Source organism: Mauremys mutica, chromosome 4, assembly GCF_020497125.1.
Source record: "Mauremys mutica isolate MM-2020 ecotype Southern chromosome 4, ASM2049712v1, whole genome shotgun sequence".
Classification (NCBI taxonomy): Eukaryota; Metazoa; Chordata; order Testudines; family Geoemydidae; genus Mauremys; species Mauremys mutica.
In genome coordinates this window covers 150,267,983-150,284,816 of record NC_059075.1, presented here as the reverse complement: position 1 = coordinate 150,284,816, position 16,834 = coordinate 150,267,983, and the positions used below count along the sequence as shown (strand labels likewise).

The 16,834-nt window shown below is 58.2% G+C and overlaps 2 protein-coding genes across 2 annotated transcripts in view; both read left to right on the top strand.

Moving 5' to 3' along the window:
• The window catches only part of LOC123369114 (zinc finger protein 850-like), a 28,943-nt gene that overhangs the window by 2,201 nt on the left and 9,908 nt on the right, over positions 1–16,834 (top strand). Inside the window, exons 3-11 of the mRNA XM_045014475.1 lie at positions 1,275–2,299; positions 4,956–5,002; positions 5,727–5,854; positions 6,193–7,693; positions 9,775–9,914; positions 10,306–10,376; positions 10,558–10,684; positions 11,250–11,363; positions 12,343–12,919. Of these exons, the coding sequence (XP_044870410.1) occupies positions 1,275–2,299; positions 4,956–5,002; positions 5,727–5,854; positions 6,193–7,693; positions 9,775–9,914; positions 10,306–10,376; positions 10,558–10,684; positions 11,250–11,363; positions 12,343–12,919 (3,730 nt within the window). The remainder of the gene's footprint in view (positions 1–1,274; positions 2,300–4,955; positions 5,003–5,726; positions 5,855–6,192; positions 7,694–9,774; positions 9,915–10,305; positions 10,377–10,557; positions 10,685–11,249; positions 11,364–12,342; positions 12,920–16,834) is intronic.
• Positions 9,758–15,130, top strand: LOC123368363 (zinc finger protein 2-like). Its single transcript, XM_045013126.1, has 4 exons — positions 9,758–9,914; positions 10,306–10,376; positions 11,250–11,363; positions 12,343–15,130. The coding sequence occupies exons 3-4, from the start codon at positions 11,285–11,287 to the stop codon at positions 12,951–12,953; spliced, it is 690 nt and encodes a 229-aa protein (XP_044869061.1). The 5' UTR covers positions 9,758–9,914; positions 10,306–10,376; positions 11,250–11,284; the 3' UTR covers positions 12,954–15,130.

Sequence of the window (16,834 nt, the reverse complement as noted above, 5' to 3'; positions counted from 1 at the left end):
AGGGTAAATATTGAACTAGAAATGAGAGAGGGGGACAGAAACAGCTGGATACAACACAAAACAAAATCAGGAAATGTGACCCTGGGGGCACCCTTTTGGGTGCCCCCTCCCCCCGTTATGTGTGTTGCAGAGCTGACTTATTTCACAAGAGCCAGGATCCAAATTCCTCAGTGAATGGATCCAGGGGACCTCTCCCTCCTCTGTGTTATGCTGAAACAGTCTTTCGTTTCTGTTCATAGACGGGGCGAACCCCTGTCATGTTGTAATGTTCCTTTGTTTACCTTCAGGTGCTTCTGATGGTTTTCCATGGATGGTCTTAGGCCTGGTCTACACTAGAAAATTAGGTCAGCTTAACTATGTCAGAGAGGGATGTGAAAAATCCACCCCCCTGAATGACAGTTCAGCGGACCTAAATCCCTGTGTAGCCAGTGCTAGGCTGACAAAAGAATTCTTCCACTGATCCAGCTACCTCCTGGAGAACCTCTCCCACCGGCGCAGGGAGTGTCTACACTGAAGCGCAGCTATGCCGCTGCAGCATTTGAAGTGTAGATAAGACCTCAGTGTTGCACAAGGCTAAACAATTGAGCCTTGAATTGGCTAGAAAGGGAAGGGTGGCAACACCCTCTCGCCTGAACGAGTCATCCCGGAGACTTAGCCCCGGTGACTAATTTCCATTCAAAGTCCTATGGTGTCCTGTCAGTAGAAATAAATTATTCCTTAACTATTACCTGCATGTACATCTCAAAATGATTCTGACTCGTGACGCGTTACAAGCTTTCTGTAGATACCTTACATGTTACCCTTTATGGACAATTCTCATGCCAGGCAATGCCTTTGGTATAGTCAGTTTGACAGGTCTCAGGTGAGATTTGTTTGCAAAGAACGGGGACCCTTTGCCAAGGGGACAGTGTGTCACACGGGCTCAGAGACCGTCCAGGAATGAAGGGAACAGCTGGGATCCCAGCAAAGCTGCTGGGTGCCCCCCAGTTCTGTCTCCTCTCACTCAGTGTCATCCCCAGCAGGTGCCCTGTCCTCATGGCAGGTGTCACTCCCAGCTCCCACCCCAGCAGGAGCCCTCCTCTCCCTCAGCCTTTCTCTGAGGGCTCAGCTGGGCCATTGGGGCAGACCCAGCCCCTCCTCTTCCCCTCTGGGAAAGGGTTTGGGGGTTTCACTTCCTGCCCATCAGGTTTTCTGCTCAGTGACAAACCCCTTTGCTGCCCCCTCTCTTCCCTGCTCAGGGAACGAGCCCCAACTGGATTCTCTCTCTCTCCCAGCAGGTGCCAGCACAGAGGAGGGGAATCCCCAGCAGGAGGGGTCTGTGGAAGCGACGTCCAGGAGTGCCAAGCAGGGAGATGCTGGTGGGGCGGGACAGCAGCAGGGAGACCCCCTGGGTAATGGACTGAACTCATCCGCTGAGCATGAAATGAGTTTCTCTGGCCTCGAGACTCCAGTGGAGGGGAGACTCGATCGGTCCGACTGCGGGGGCGAGAACCAGGGCGGGGTGTGCCGGCCACGGGGGGACCCCCCGGCTAAGACCCCCAAGGCCAGGCGCCCCAACGCCTGCGCCGTGTGCGGCAAGACCTTCAGCAACAGCTCCAACCTGAAGAAGCACCAGACCACCCACACCGGGGAGAAGCCCCACGAGTGCCCCCAGTGCGGCAAGCGCTTCAGCCACAGCTCCAACCTGCGCAAGCACGAGCGCACCCACACCGGCGAGCGCCCCTTCCGCTGCCCCGAGTGCGGCAAGAGCTTCCGCGAGAGCTCCAAGCTGCTCCGCCACCAGAACACCCACGGCCGCGAGCGCCCCTTCCGCTGCGCCGAGTGCGGCAAGGCCTTCGGCGACGTGGCCCGGTGTCTGCGGCACCAGGCCCGGCACACGGCGCGGGCCTATGCCTGCGGGGAGTGCGGCAAGAGCTTCCGCCAGAGCTCCACCCTGCTGCTGCACCAGCGCGTCCACACCGGAGAGAAGCCCTTCACCTGCCCCGACTGTGGCAAGAGCTTCAGCGTCAACGCCAACCTGGCGCAGCACCGGCGCACCCACACCGGCGAGCGCCCCTTCCCCTGCGCCCAGTGTGGGAAGCGCTTCACCCAGAAAGCCACCCTGGTCAAGCATCAGCGCACCCACCGGCGCGGCGAGGGGGCCGGCGATGCCGCAGGGCCCAGGCTGGTGCAGCACCTGCGGTTCCTCCCGGAGCAGGGCCCTTCACCTGGCCAGATGTGGGCGATGCTGCGGCTGCAGCTGGGTGCCCGCTCGCCTGCCCCGGGGCCACAGTGGAGGACTGGGGACGTACCTATGGGCTGAGAAAGGAGGGGGATGTTGGCATGGGGTGGGAATATAGGTTCCTATGGAAAGACCCCTTAGCCTGCCAGGAGAAAGCGTTACAGGACTTCACGGAGGCCGCCGTCCCTGAGAGAAATGTCGCCTCTGGGGGAGGCTGTCTGTGGGAGAGCGACAGTGATCTTGGCCAGGGAGACGCTCGCCTGAGAGAGAAACCAGGGAGAGGCTGCAGGCTCCGTTTCTCTTTTATTGGTATTATTTGTACTGTGGTGGCACTTAAAGACTCAAGGCTGGACGACAGGCTGCCTCAGGGGGCAGGGAGTGGGTCATGGGGCCTTTCCCCTCTAGGGGGCACCAGCTCTGAGCCAGCCACAGGATGGAGGTTGGAGAATGGGACATGGGGCCTGTCCTGGCCACTTCAAATGTCCTTAGTCTTCTTCACAAATGTTAGAGAGACCTTCCATGCCCGCCTAGCCCCCCAGAGACCGGTTCCTTAATCGCCTTTATAGCTGGACAGACGGATGCTTCCAGGCAGGAGGGGAGAGTCCTTCCCCACAGCGGCGTTTCCAGCACCCTGCTTCTCTCTTCGCAACGCATAGAGCTCACTGGCAGCCGGGGACGTCCCATCCTGGCTCCCAAGCAGCCGGAGAAGCTCCCTAAGGCTCGGCTCCATCTTGGCTCTCTGCTTTCTCAGTGGGTGATCAGGGTCTATTGTCCCGATACAATAAAGAAACTGCCCCAACTCTCTGTGTCCTTTGTGTTGTCCCTGGGGTTTGCCCCCTAACCCCCCACTGTTCTGTGCTCACCTGACCTCATTCCTTGAGAACAGCCTAGCCTGGGGGTGCAGGATTTCCAGGGGGGTCACTGGGAGAGGGAGGGAGGTTCCCTCATTGGGAACTGGGGGTGCAGAATCCACCTGTCTGCCTGCAGCAGGGGGTGAGTCTGGGTTGCCCCAGCTGGTTGCACTAGATCCTCCACTGGCCCAAGTGCTGCTCCCCATTTTCCCACGTAAACACAGTGCCCCTAACCCTGGATCTCTCTGTACCCCAGACTAGTCCCCTGTGGGGGCTGGGCCATGCAGGAGTCTGCTGCTGTCCCTGACTTAATTGCCCACCTTTAGCTCAGGCACTAGATCAATGGTTTTCGAACGGCAGGTGGTGGAACGTCAGGCACAGTGTCACGGCGGCTCTGGTTAGCACCACCAACCGGGCCATTAAAAGTCCCATCGATGGTTCTGCCCGGCTTAGGCAGGCTAGTCCCTGCCTGTTCTGACACCGTGATGTGCCCTGGAAGCAGCCAGCAGCAGATCCGACTCCTGGGGGGGGGGGCATCGGGCTCTGTATGCTGCCCCTGCCCCCAAGTACTGGCTCTACTCGCATTGGGCAGTTCTGAGCCAACAGGTGCTGGGGGGGGGTGTGTGCCTGCGAGTGAGAGCTGCATGGAGCAGATCGCACGCCTCCACCTAGGAGCTGAACCTGCTGCTGGCCGCTTCTGGGGTGTTTTTAAGTCATTTTTAAGTGGAGGTGAAACTTGGGGGTATGCAAGACAAATCAGACTCCTGAAAGGGGTCCAGTCATCTGGAAAGGTTGAGAGCTGCTCCTGCATCATGGAATATCAGGGTTGGAAGGAACCTCAGGAGGTCACCTAGTCCAACCCCCAAGGGTGCAGGAGGTAACGAACAGCCTGCAATGGGAATGGGTAGCTGAAACTCCTCCACCTAGCCCCAAGCGCTCGCTGGCGCTAAGTCCCGAGCTGGGTCAACGCGGGAGTTGAACCTGTGACCTCGGGATCCAACAGCATGAGTGTCCGGCTTAGGGTTGCCAACGCTTCAGGATTGACCTGGAGTCTCCAGGCTGTAAAGATTAATCTTTAATTAAAGATGTCATGTGAGGAAATCGCCAGGAATACGTGCAACCAAAACGCAACCTGGGCCAGTCCTGGGCCCAAGCTAAATGATAGGCTGCAACAGAGACCTCCTCAGCCACTGGGGGGGCGCCACAGACCCACGCTTAGTAACATGGCACAAATCCAGGTAACCCCTGGAGCGCCCCAGAGACCCGTCACCCCGAAAGGGACCTTTCTCCCTGCTGCGTTATGGAGGCTGGCGCTAGACAACGGGGGGCGGGCGGCCCCTCTGGCTGTGGAAGGGAGCAGGGCTGCCTGGGTGGGAGGGCAAGTGGGGCAATTTGCGCCGGGTCCCTCAGGGGTCCCCACGAGAATATAGTATTCTATAGTATTGCAACTTTTTTCTAAGGAAGGGGCCCCCAAAATTGCTTTGCCCCAGGCCCCCTGAATCCTCTGGGCGGCCCTGGAAGGGAGCCACAGAGAGGGTTTCATCGAGCATGGACCAGCCGGTGCTGAAAAAATGCAGCCACCTCTGGGGTGCGGTGCAGGGGCTGTTTATAGAGGGGTCCCGCAAGGCGCTCGGATCTAGCGGGTTAAAACCATAGAGCTGCAAGCCAGGGGGGAAGGGGAGGAGGCAGCGAAGGGAGCGACTTCCTGCTGCAAAAGCCACTGGCTGCGGAGCTGCTCGGCAGCCTCCGGGCTGAGCGCCCCGGGCAGGCACGTGGGTCCCCAGGCACCGGATCCGGGGCTGTGAAGAGCCCCCGGCGTGACCCCCGTCCAAGCGCAGGAGAGACCCCGAGTCCCAGCGAGAGGCGGCCCCGGGGATTGAGAGAAACAGCAACAGAGGCAGCAGATCGCTGCCCGGAGCAAGCAACCACGGCAAGGAGGCTGGGCTAGCAGGGAGCTTTGTAGGGGGAGCCCAGGGCTGGGCTGGCAGGGGCTGTGGGTCGGGAGTGAGGGGCACCGACAGGGCTGTGGGGGTGGGAGGGAGCTCAGGGCTGGGCTGGCAAGGGCTGTGGGTCGGGATTGAGGGGCACCGACAGGGCTGTGGGGGGGGGTGGGAGCTCAGGGCTGGGCTGGCAGGGGCTGTGGGTCGGGATTGAGGGGCACCGGCAGGGCTGGGAGGGGGAGCCCAGGGCTGGGCTGGCAGGGGCTGTGGGTCGGGAGTGAGGGGCACCGGCAGGGCTGTGGGGGTGGGAGGGAGCCCAGGGCTGGGCTGGCAGGGGCTGTGGGTCGGGATTGAGGGGCACCGGCAGGGCTGGGAGGGGGAGCCCAGGGCTGGGCTGGCAGGGGCTGTGGGTCGGGAGTGAGGGGCACCGACAGGGCTGTGGGGGTGGGAGGGAGCCCAGGGCTGGCATAGCAGGGACTGTGGGCTGGGATTGAGGGTCGCTGGCAGGGCTGTAATGGGGGCAGTGTGTAACCAGCCTGCTGTATTCACATCTAACCCCAGTGGGTCCCTCCAGCCAGCTGAGCCTCTGAGATGGGCAGGGGGCTGAATATTTCTTCATGGCGCTTGGCTATTTGTGCCTCTCGACGAAGACCCCTCTCCCCAGTTCTTCTCGGTCCTGGCTCCGTGGTGACTGGTGTCTTTGGGTGTTTCCAGGGCCCAAGATTCGATGGCGCAGCCGGGCAGCCCATCCCAGGATGAGATGGAGCAAAATACACCCCTGACAGCAGAGAACCAGTCGCCTGCTGAGCATCCAGAGGATCCCGAAGCACAGCAGGAAACAGGTAACCAGTGGGGGCTGGGCAGTGCATGCACCAGCTGCAGGACAATGACGCCAGAGCTCGGACGGCAGCTCTCTGGGCTAACAGCTCTCACCCGTAGTGCCTGAGCCAAGCTTTGCCGGCTGGCAGGTGGCAGCCAGTTCCTTTCTGGGGTGGAGGGGCGCAGTGAGCTGCTTGGGGTTACGTTGGGCCATTGGGGCAGACCTGGCTCTTCCTCTCCCCTCTGGGGAAGGGTTTGGGGGGATTTTGGTTCCTGCCCAGCTGGTTTTCCGCTCCCTTTGCTGCCTGTTCTCTCTCCGGCGCAGGGAACAAGCCCCAGCTGGATTCTCTCTCTCTCCCAGCAGGTACCGGGACGGAGGAGGAAATTCCCCTGTGGGAAGGACCTGGAGGAGCAGAGCCGCACGGGCCATCCCAGAGCCCCAAGGGCGGGGAGGCTGGTGAATTGGGCCGGCAGAGGCGGGCAAAGCGGGATGGTGAAGTGGCCCCGCCAGGCCGCTCCTCCCGTGAGGGGCCCATCATCTGCGGGGACTGCGGGAAGAGCTTCGCCAAGGACTCGGAGTTCGTCAAGCACGAACGCACCCACACGGGGGAGCGACCCTACCAGTGCCCCGACTGCGGGAAGGGATTCACCAACAGCTCCAACCTCCTGCGCCACCAGCGTATCCACAGCGGCGCCAAGCCGTACCCCTGCGCCGAGTGCGGGAAGAGCTTCCGCCACAAGGAGCACCTGACCCGCCATGGCCGCGTCCACGCCGTGGAGAAGCCCCACGTCTGCACCCACTGCGGGGAAGCCTACAGCAGCCGCACCAACCTGCTGCGGCACCAGAGCAGCCACACGGGGGAGCTGCCCTACAAGTGCGCCGAGTGTGGCCGGCGCTTCGGGGAGGCGGCGGCGCTGGCAGGCCACGCGGTGATCCACAGTGGGAAGCCCCACATCTGCCCCGAGTGCGGGAAGGGCTTCCGGCGCGGCTCGTCGCTGCGGGAGCACCAGCGGGTGCACACCGGGGAGCGGCCCTACGGCTGCCCGCAGTGTGGGAAGGGCTTCAGCCAGCGCTCCTCCCTGGTGCTGCACCGGCGCACCCACACCGGCGAGCGCCCCTACGTCTGCGGCGACTGCGGGCGCAGCTTCAGCGTGAGCTCTGCCCTCATCACCCACCAGCGGCTGCACACCGGGGAGCGCCCTTTCCCGTGCCCGGAGTGCCAGAAGCGCTTCAGTGACCGCAAGGCCCTCAAGCGGCACCAGCGGGTCCACACTGGGGAGAGGCCCTACCGCTGCACCGACTGCGGCAAAGGCTTCAGCCAGAGCTCGGCGCTGGCCACCCACCAGCGCATCCACACCGGGGAGACCCCGTACGGCTGCGGGGCCTGTGGCAAGCGCTTCGGAGACCTCTCGGCTCTCAAGCGGCACGAGCGCATCCACACCGGGGAGCGGCCCTACCGCTGCGGCCAGTGCGGGAAAGCGTTCAAGCACAGCTCGGCCCTGGCCCAGCACAGCCGTACCCACACCGGAGAGAAACCCTACGTCTGCTCTCAGTGCGGCAAAGCCTTCTCCCAGGGCTCCACCCTCATCCAGCACCAGCGGGTGCACACCGGCGAGCGCCCCTACCCTTGCCCCCAGTGCGGGCGAAGCTTCTCCCAGGGCTCTGCCCTCACCCAGCACCAGCGCACCCACACCAAGGAGAGTGACCCGCTGACGGGGCCCGGCGGGGCCCGGATCTACCGGGACCCTTTCATCCAGCCGCGGGATGAGGACGATGAGGAGGATGGGGTGGGGGAGGTGCTGGTGCTGCCTCCTGGGACGTGGGACGCGGAGCTGGACGTGCAGATCAAAGAGGAGCCGGAGTGATAGAGGCGGGGGGGGGAGCAGGGTGTTGCCGCCTGCCATCTGCTGATTCAGCGTGGCTGGATTTGGGTGTCACGGGGAGTAGTTGTCTCTGCACCAGGAATCCCCTCTGCACTGGAGCTGGGGGCAAAGTGCCCGGGGTGGGGGCGTCTCCCCCTTCACCATCCTCTACTCAGCAAGGATTATTAACCCCCGTAGGCCCAGCCTGTTCCAGGAGGACTGTCCCGTCACTACCTGGATCTCGCCCTCTCTGTGCCGCGGTCTCTGCTCCTTCCCCTCTCCTGGGGCCAGCGAGGAGTGGGGGGGCTGGGAGCTAGGGGCTGCTCCCCCACGAGGGCAGAGAGAGGGATGCTCCAAGGTGAAGGGCAGCCCATCTTCCCGGTGCCATTAGCCCCCTCTGAGCTAGTCCCCAAGGGCTGATGTGTATGTCCCCAGACTCCCAGGCCTGTCTGTCGTGATGGGCACAAGGACGTTTTTTATCCATTGTCTGTTTTCTACTTCTGTCTGAAAATAATAAATCCCCAGTACCTCCCTCACACATGGTCCATGGTGGCTCTGCAGGGACAGTGGCTGGGTCATGCTGTTGACATGCAAAGGGCTGCAGATGAGAGTGATTAGGTCAGTGAGGTGGTGGGGCTTGGTGTATATTTAGTGAGCTGGGTACTGCATCAGGAGTCAGGACTCCTGGGTTCTAAGCTCTGGTGCTCACTTGCTGTGGGATCATAGGCAAGTCACTCCCCCCCCCTCATGCCTTGGTTTCCCCATCTGTACGGCCAGGATGACGCTAATTAGCTCTGTTGTATAGCACAGGGATCTAGGGAAGAATGATGCTCTGTAAGAGCCAGGAGCTGTTACTCTTTGTATTATAGTAGCACCTCCAGGCCTCAGTCAGGGAGCAGGACCCCGTGGTGCTGGCTGCTGCCCACACATCTCCTCACATAGATTCAGTGCCAGGGCTGAGACCTGAGTCCATCCCGTTTATGCGGTTTTCCCCTACGGGCTACCCTGGAACCTTTGGGTCTCAACATTCCACCCCCAGCTGCCATGGAACCCTCAGGCCCCCAACATTCTGCCCTGGAACCCTCACGCCCCCAGCATTCTGCCCCTAGCTGCCACAGAACCCTTGCACCCCCAACATTCAGTGCCATTTTCAACCACCATGGAACCTTTCATCCCTGCCACCCCCATCCTGCTGCTGCAGCCAGGTTGGCGCTACCAAGCTCACTACAAAGCCCTGTCTCCTATGCCTGTGCTCTGCCTGCTGCCACCCAAGACCAGCAAGGAGGAGGGTTCCCTGGCAACAGCCATTTTACTATCTATTGGGCCTTTTCTCCTCGAACTGTGGAGGGAATTTGGAACAGGGAGGGGAGGGGCATCCATGAGCAAGGAAAACCTCAGGAAGCGGCGAGAGGCCGGCGATGTGTGTTCACCAGAGTTGGGGTTCGGCCCGAGTGCCCAGGTTCATGTCCAGACTCTTGGGATAAGTCACATGACATCTGTAATGGACGCAAGTGGCCTGGCCTTTGGTTTAGATGCCGGCTGAATTCCAGTAGCCCACTATTGAGTACTTAGATTGCAACCTCATTATCGTAGCGCATGCCACTGGCATGCTGGGGCATCCACTTAAAATACTGACCCACAGGGGAGAGGGACCCTTACTGAGCCCCCATCCCACCCCCTGCAGCACAGCACCCCCCAGCACTACACGGGGGGCCAGCACTGACTGTGGGGGGAGAGTGCCCCCTACTGAGCCCACCCCCAAGTCCCTTCAGCGCTACATTCCCTGCCAGCACACTGGGGCATTGGGGTCTGCACTGATTTACAAGGGAGAGCGCCCCCTACTGGTTCCCCAGCCCTGCTCCCTGCAGCACAGCAACCCTTAGCACAGTGCTGGGATATTGGGGAGAGATGGGGCAAGCCCAGGGGTGCGGGTTGGGAGTGAGGGGCACCGGCAGGGCTGGGGCGGGGAGCCCAGGGCTGGCATAGCAGTGGCTGTGGGTCCAGAGTGAGGGGCTCTGGCAGGGCTCATTCATTCCCGGCTCTAACAGGATTGGCTCCGGATTACACGTGACGCCTGCAGAGGGGAAATGATCTCAGGCAAGATGGATCCTCCGAGCTCCCTGCTGGAGCCCGGTTCCCAGTCGCGGGGCGGAGGCAGCCGGTTCCCCCGGGGCTCCCCGGACAAGCCGCTGCCGGAGCCCCGCGAGCGGCAGGACCTGGGTACGGCGGGGCTGGGGGCAGGGGCAGCAGGACTGAAATCCGGAGTTGCTGGAGCTACAGAGCTGGGCTCCGCGTGTGTGGCTGGACCAGACTCCGCGAGTGTTTGTGTCTCGTGCCCCACGCGAGCCCCCGAGGCTGCCAGCGGGGTTCACACGCCCCAGATCCTGGGGGAGCAGCAGAGCGATGGCTCCGTGGGGCTGGGAGCTGTGCCAAGGGGGCTGGCGAGCCCAGCAGCTGCCCATGTGCCCCAGGATGAGCATGGCCCCAGCAGGGCCCGCTGGACCTTGTGCCAGCCACGGGTCTCCAGCAGAGCAGTTAGCTCTATAGGGGGCCATACACACGTCCCCGGGGGGCTGTGCCCTGGGCTCTGACCTCCCTGTCCCCCCCACAGATCGGCCTGCCCTGGGCGAGGAGGGGAGCGGCCCGGCACAGGAGCTGGTGGTCGCTGCGGCTGGCTACCAGGTGAGATGCGCAGCGGGATGTGCTATCGGAGAGGGATCTCTGCACCTGCCCCCTGGATCCTGCTGCACACACTCCCCCTTTGGGCTCTCCCAGCGGTGCCCCTCGCTGCCCGCCCTCTGATCCAGCGCTGGGGGCCGTGGCTGGAGCAGCAGGTGCTGAGCGGGGTCCCTTCTGGTTCCAGGTGCCGGTGGGGTTCGAGGAGGTGGCTGTGTATTTCTCCCAGGAGGAGTGGGGGCTCCTGGACGAAGGGCAGAGGCAGCTCTACAGGGACGTCATGCAGGAGAATTACCAGACTCTGATCTCGCTGGGTGAGGCATCGCTGCCCCTCGGGGATCAGGAGCTGATGTAGCGGGGAGCCCAGGACAGCTTCGGCTCAGGGCTCTTCCCTGGCCCTGTAGATTTCTGGGGGATTGGCCCCTACCCCAAACCCCACAGGAGGGACTGTCACCCCCACAGCCCCTCACTGGAAGGAGATTTACAGGGGGTAGTTTGATCCCCTCCCCCAGAGATCTCCAGGGCACAGGTGGCTGCATTTCCTTGCTCTGGTTCCCACATGCACTGAATCCCTCTATCCCCATCCCGCCCCCCAAGGCAGCTCCATGCCCAGCAGGAGTTCTGCTCTCTCTGCAGGGCTAGTAACGGCCCAGCGACTCCCTGAGCCATTCGCCCCTTCACTGTGTGTTGAGATCCCTGACTCCCTTACAGGGGGCACATCCCATCCCCCTAGGCATCACCCTGCCCCAAGGGTCCCTGTGAACATATCCCCCCAGCAGAGAACAGGATTGGGGTTAAAATGAGGGCCTGGGCTCTGCACCGAGCCCTCCAGGGAGACTTCACCAAGCACCATCTCGCCTGTTTCCTTCCCCTGAGCAGGATTCCCTGTCCCCGACCTGGCTGTGATCTCCTGCATGGAGCGAGGGGAAGAGCCGAGAGTCCCTGATCTCCAGAGCTACAAGGAAAGGGAGATCCTGAGAGGCGCCCACATAGGTGAGGAATGAGCAACACTGGCTCGAAGACCTTCCGGGAGTAAAGGGAAAAACTGGAATCCCAGCAAAGCTGCCGGGAGCCCCCCAGTTCTGTTTGGTCTCGCTTAGTATTGTCCCCAGCAGGCACCTGTCCTCATGGCAGGCGTCACTCCTGGACCCCAGCAAAGCCACCGTGAGCTGCCCCCCAGTTCTGAACAGCAGCTCCCAGCCCCCAGGGTTTAGGAGAGTCTGTCCATGGCTTTTGCCCTTTGCACAACAGCAATAATCTGAAGAATCAACTCACGCCCAGCTGGGCCCAGTGTAACCACTAATTACACACAGATGGCAAAGCCCAGCTCGGGCTTATTACACCTCTGGTGGCTTCTGAAACACACAGTGAACGCCTCTAGAGGGCTCGCATGCTATTTAAAGGAATACCATGCAATTCCTATACATCATAGAGAGAACTGGAATCTCTAAGCAGCCAGGTGGGACACATGGGTCAGCACAGATTGTGAAGGGAGAGAGCCCCTGAGAGAGTCCCCCCCACACTTACCTCCGGGCAACACAGTGCCCCCCTCGCTGCATTGGGCCAGCACTGACTGCAAGGTGAGGGCGCCCCCTAGTGTCGCAATGGGGCCAGCGCTGACTCAGCTGGTCGTTCCCTCAGTAGAGCGGGTGGCTGATGTTACAGGAGAGCTGGGGGACAGGACCCCAGAGCCAACTAGCAGTGCTTGAGAGACTTGCATGGGAAGAGGCCAAGAGCCCCTGAGCCAGCCAATTCCCCCCATCCTGGGCAATTTTTAAATCAAGTTTGGACGTTTTTCTAAGAGATCTGTGCTACTTCAAACAGGAAGTAATTCGGGGATGTTCTCTGGCCTGTGCTCTCTAGGAGGCTGGACTAGATGATCTCTTCTAGCCTTAGAATCTATGACGCTATGAATTTTGGACCTTGGTAAAATTATGATTCCCGCCTGGATTCTCTTTCTCTCTCCGAGCAGGTGCTGGGAGAGAGAAGGAGAAGTCCCAACAGGAAGGGCCTGCGGGAGAGGAGCTGAATGGGACGTCCCGGAGCCCTGAACAGGGAGATGGTGGCAGAACAGGACGGCAGCGGGCAGAGAAGGAGCCAGGGCGCAGGCGCAGAAGGGCACGGCCCGTCAACTGTGGGGATTGTGGGAAAAGCTTCACAAAGAACTCAGAGTTAATCAAACACCAGCGCACGCACACGGGCGAGAGGCCCTACCAGTGCCCCGATTGTGGGAGGTGCTTCGCAATCCGCTGCAGCTTGGATCGCCACCAGCGGGTCCACACCGATGAGCGGCCCTTCCCCTGCACCCGCTGCGGGAAGAGCTTCAAGCTTAGCTCGGCCCTGAGCCGGCACCGGCGCGTCCATGCTCAGGAGGGGCCCTGTTTCTGCGCTGAATGCGGCAGGGGTTTCCGGCACAGTGCTGCACTGACCCAGCACCAGGCTGAGCACCTGAACCACAGAGACCCCACCAACGGACCTGTGGGGACACGGGTCTACAAGGACCCCTTCGTCCAGGCACGGGACCTCGAGGGGGAGGCTGGTGGGATGTGGTATGCTGAACCTGTGAAAGAGGAGAGTGGGTGATGGGATCTGCACTTGGGTTGTGGGTCTGGGCAGGAGATGCTGGAGTGAGAAGAGAGCAGCTCTAAGGAATGCAGGGACTGAACCTGTGATCTCTGGATCTAACATCTGGAGCTGGGCTGTGAGGCAGTGTGGTCTAGGGCAGTGGTTCTTAACCAGGGGTAAATGTATCCCTGGGGATACGCAGAGCTCTTCCAGGGGGTACATCAGCTCATCTAGATATTTGCCTAGTTTTACAGCAGGCTACATATAAAGCACTAGCAAAGTCAGTACAAACTAAAATTTCACACAGACAGAATGAGAAAGTCAGCAGTTTTTCAGTACTCGTGTGCTGTGACATATTTGTATTTGTATGTCTGATTTTGTAAGCAAGTCGTTTTTAAGTGGAGGTGAAACTTGTGCATACGCAAGGCAAACCAGACTCTTAAAAGGGATCCAGTCATCTGGGAAGGTTGAGAAGCACTGGTCTAGTGGACAGAGCACTATATTAGGACTTCTGGGTTCTCTTTCTGGCTCAGTGTCTGGCTTGCTAGGTGATCTCAGGCAAGTAACGGCCACCTCTGTGCCTCAGTTTCCCCATCTGCAAAATGGGGACAATGATACTGTAAAGTTCTTTGAGATCTTCTAGTGGAAATCACTAGATAAGAGCTGGGTATAATTATAATGGCTGAAAAATTTTCATTTAAAGTTTATTTGGATGAAATATTGGATTTTGGATTAAATGAAGTTTTTCCCTGAAAAGTATTCGCATTCCATGGAAAATGTTGATTTTTTTGTTGTTAAAGAAACAGATCCCTGAAAACAGAAAAATTTAAGCCAGAAACTGAAATGTTTCAATTTGTGTATGTGCCCTAGTGCTTCCTGAGGGTTGTGGTTTGGTTGTACGCTACGGACTACATATCCCACGATGCACTACCTCCCATCTCCTAGGGGTGACCATAGTACATCATGGGAGATGTAGTCCAACCAGGTAGGCCACTGCCAGCCTATGGAAGAGAATGGGAGCGTGAGGCACCAAAACTACAACTCCCCTGAAGCATTTCCAAATTTAAATGTTTTGTCTAAAATTTTCCAATTTTTGCTGAAAAAAAATTTCCTTGAAAAATGTAGGCAAGTGATTTTTCCTCCTTTTCTCATAAAAAATCTTCTTTGGGGGAGGAAAAAAAAAAAAAAACATTTTCCATCAAGCTCTACCCACAGTCCCCTTTGGCCTGAGCTAATGGACCAGGCCCGTTTGCTGGGAGGCAGTAGCGTAACCCATGGTGATGTGTGTCATTGCTCCCCCTCTGTCCCTGATCCACAAAGGATATGAGTCTGTTACAGCCCTGGTTAAAGGGGATTTGGTCTTTGCTATAACAGCTTATATTTTTCTATTTTGAGGTCACTGGTGCAATCCTGGATGGTCTTACTGACATTAGCAGCTGTGTGATGTGAATAAGCCACAATGCAGTTGATGGAGGAAAAAGTTAGGTTGATTGTTTTGCTTCACAACAAACACCTTCGGGAATTACTGCAGCCCTCAAGATGCAAACCGACACAGAATGGGGTTCATTTCCCCCTGCTCAGCAGGAATCATTAACCATCTCACACATTGATTCCTGGCTCTGCCACTAACTTGCTATGTGACCTTCAGCAAGTCATTTTGCCACCGTCTCCCCTCCTAGTCCTTGTCTTATTTAAACAGTGAGCTTTTGGGGGCAGGGACTGTCTCTCACTATGTCTGTGCAGCACCTGGCAAGATGGGGGTCCTGATTTCGGTCAGGCCTATGCAGTGCCTGGCACGATGGGGGCCTGATCTCAGTGGGGGTATGTGCAGTGCCTGGCACATGGGGGGGGCTGATCTCAGTGATGACCCTTTGCAGTAGTAATATAAATAATAAATTACAACTCCATCCTGATCCCTAAGGTTAGAGCCTTCATGATTCACATCCCCAGCCTGGCTTTGCATTGTCTATATCTAGAGGAGAAGCTTTATTTATTTTAGTATTTCTGTTTGTCTGCTCTTCTTTCATTTAAGAGTATCTGGGTAAATTAGAGCTTGGCTCAGGATTTGACACATCTGGAGAGGAGTGGTTAGTGACTCTGGCTTGAGAGATGTGAGTTTCCTATGTTGTTACAGAGACAAAAAGGGTGGAATATGTTACGTCTTGAAGGCACTGGAGAGATCAGGACTCCTGGGTTCTATCCCCATAGGGTGACCAGACGTCCCGATTTTATCGGGACTGTCCCGATATTTGCTTGTTTGTCCCGCGTCCCGACCAATGTTCGGTCGGGACACTGGACAAACAGACAATTTTGCCCTCCGCTCCCGTGCACAGGCGGAGCCCGGAGGGGCTCTTGCCCCCCCCGGCCCGACTCCGCCCCTTCCTTCCCCCATTGGATCCCTCACCAAATCCCTGCCCCCAGCCCCGCCCCCTCACTGCCCCATTGGATCCCAAGCCGAACCTGGGGAGGAGACGCCCCTGTGCAGCAGCCTGGGCACACGGGCCATGGCTGGCTGGGGCCGGGAGCGCTGCAGTGCAGCGCGGAGGCTGCTCCAGCCCTGCAGTCCACGGGGCAGCATGGTGGGTCCAGGGGCAGCGCGGAGCAGGCAGGGCCCGGGTGAGCGGCGTGGCCCGGGGGTGTGGGCTGCCCGCCGGAGACATGTGGTGGAGAGGGGCTGCGGGGGCGAGATCTGTCCCAGGCGGGGCGGCTGGCGCGAGGAGCCGGCCAGGGTCCCCCGAACCGATAAACTTCCCCGACGCTGCTGGGGAATCCTGCGCCTCTCCCGCTCGGCTGCGCTCCAGCATCTTGCCCTGCCGGGAAGGAGCTGCTGGAGTGCAGCTGAGCGGGAGAGGCGCGGGGCTCCCCGCCTGCGGTGGGACGAATCTCATGTGCCCGGGGTGGGAGGCTCCACGGGGAATGCAGTGCGCGCGGCTGGGTCCTGCTAATGCCCCCGGCCCCTGCAAAACTGTTTTTTTTTTTTTTTGCTCTGCCGCCATTTTTTTTGCTCCGCCCCTCCCCCCCCCCCGTGTCCCGATATTTCATCCCTGTGATCTGGTCACCCTATATCCCCAGCTCTTGCAAGAGAGTGTGGTCTAGTTGGATAGAGCAAGAGGATGGGGAGTCAGAACTTGTAGACAGGCTGCAATGTGCTGTGTTAAACTTTAAAAGTCACTTCTATCAGTACCTCACTTTCCTCATCTGTACACTGAGGGTGATAAGACCAACCTTCCTCCATGCAGCAGTTTGAGAGCTATGGCTGAAATGTTCTATGTCTGTGTAAAATAAATGCTCTGTATGTAAGTGTTACGTGGTCCTAGGTTTAAAACACCATGGCTCTTCAGTGTGCGTGTGTCTAACACACGTGTTGGTGAAGAATGCAATAGAACTATTAACATTATGTAAATTAAATCTCCTCCCCTTGTTTGTCAGATCTAGCTTTCTGTTATCTGCAGAGGACTAGAGATGGTTGGAAATACGTTGTTAAAATGTTTCCATCAAAAATGCCTTTTTGCTGAAACCAAAACTATTTGTGGGAAATTTTTGACAAATTTCTTGACTGAAAAAACAAAACCAACCCAACTGTTTTCAGATTGTTCAAATTACTTGTTTTGAGATTTTTTTTAAATTAAAATTTTAATTTTTCCATTTCAAAGCAACTTTTCATTTGGAAATTTAAGCTAATTATAGTGGGGAATATTACAAAAAATGGTCAAAATTAAAATGAAACATCATGAAATTATCAAAATGAAACCTGAACCTGGGTTTTTTGTTTGTTTGTTTGTTTTCCCAGATTTTCAGTTCATTAAAGATTTCAAAATTTTGACTTTGCATCCCAATTCAGGATGGAAAAAATTTCCAAAAATTTTGAAATTTTTTGTGGGACGGAAAACAATTTTCTG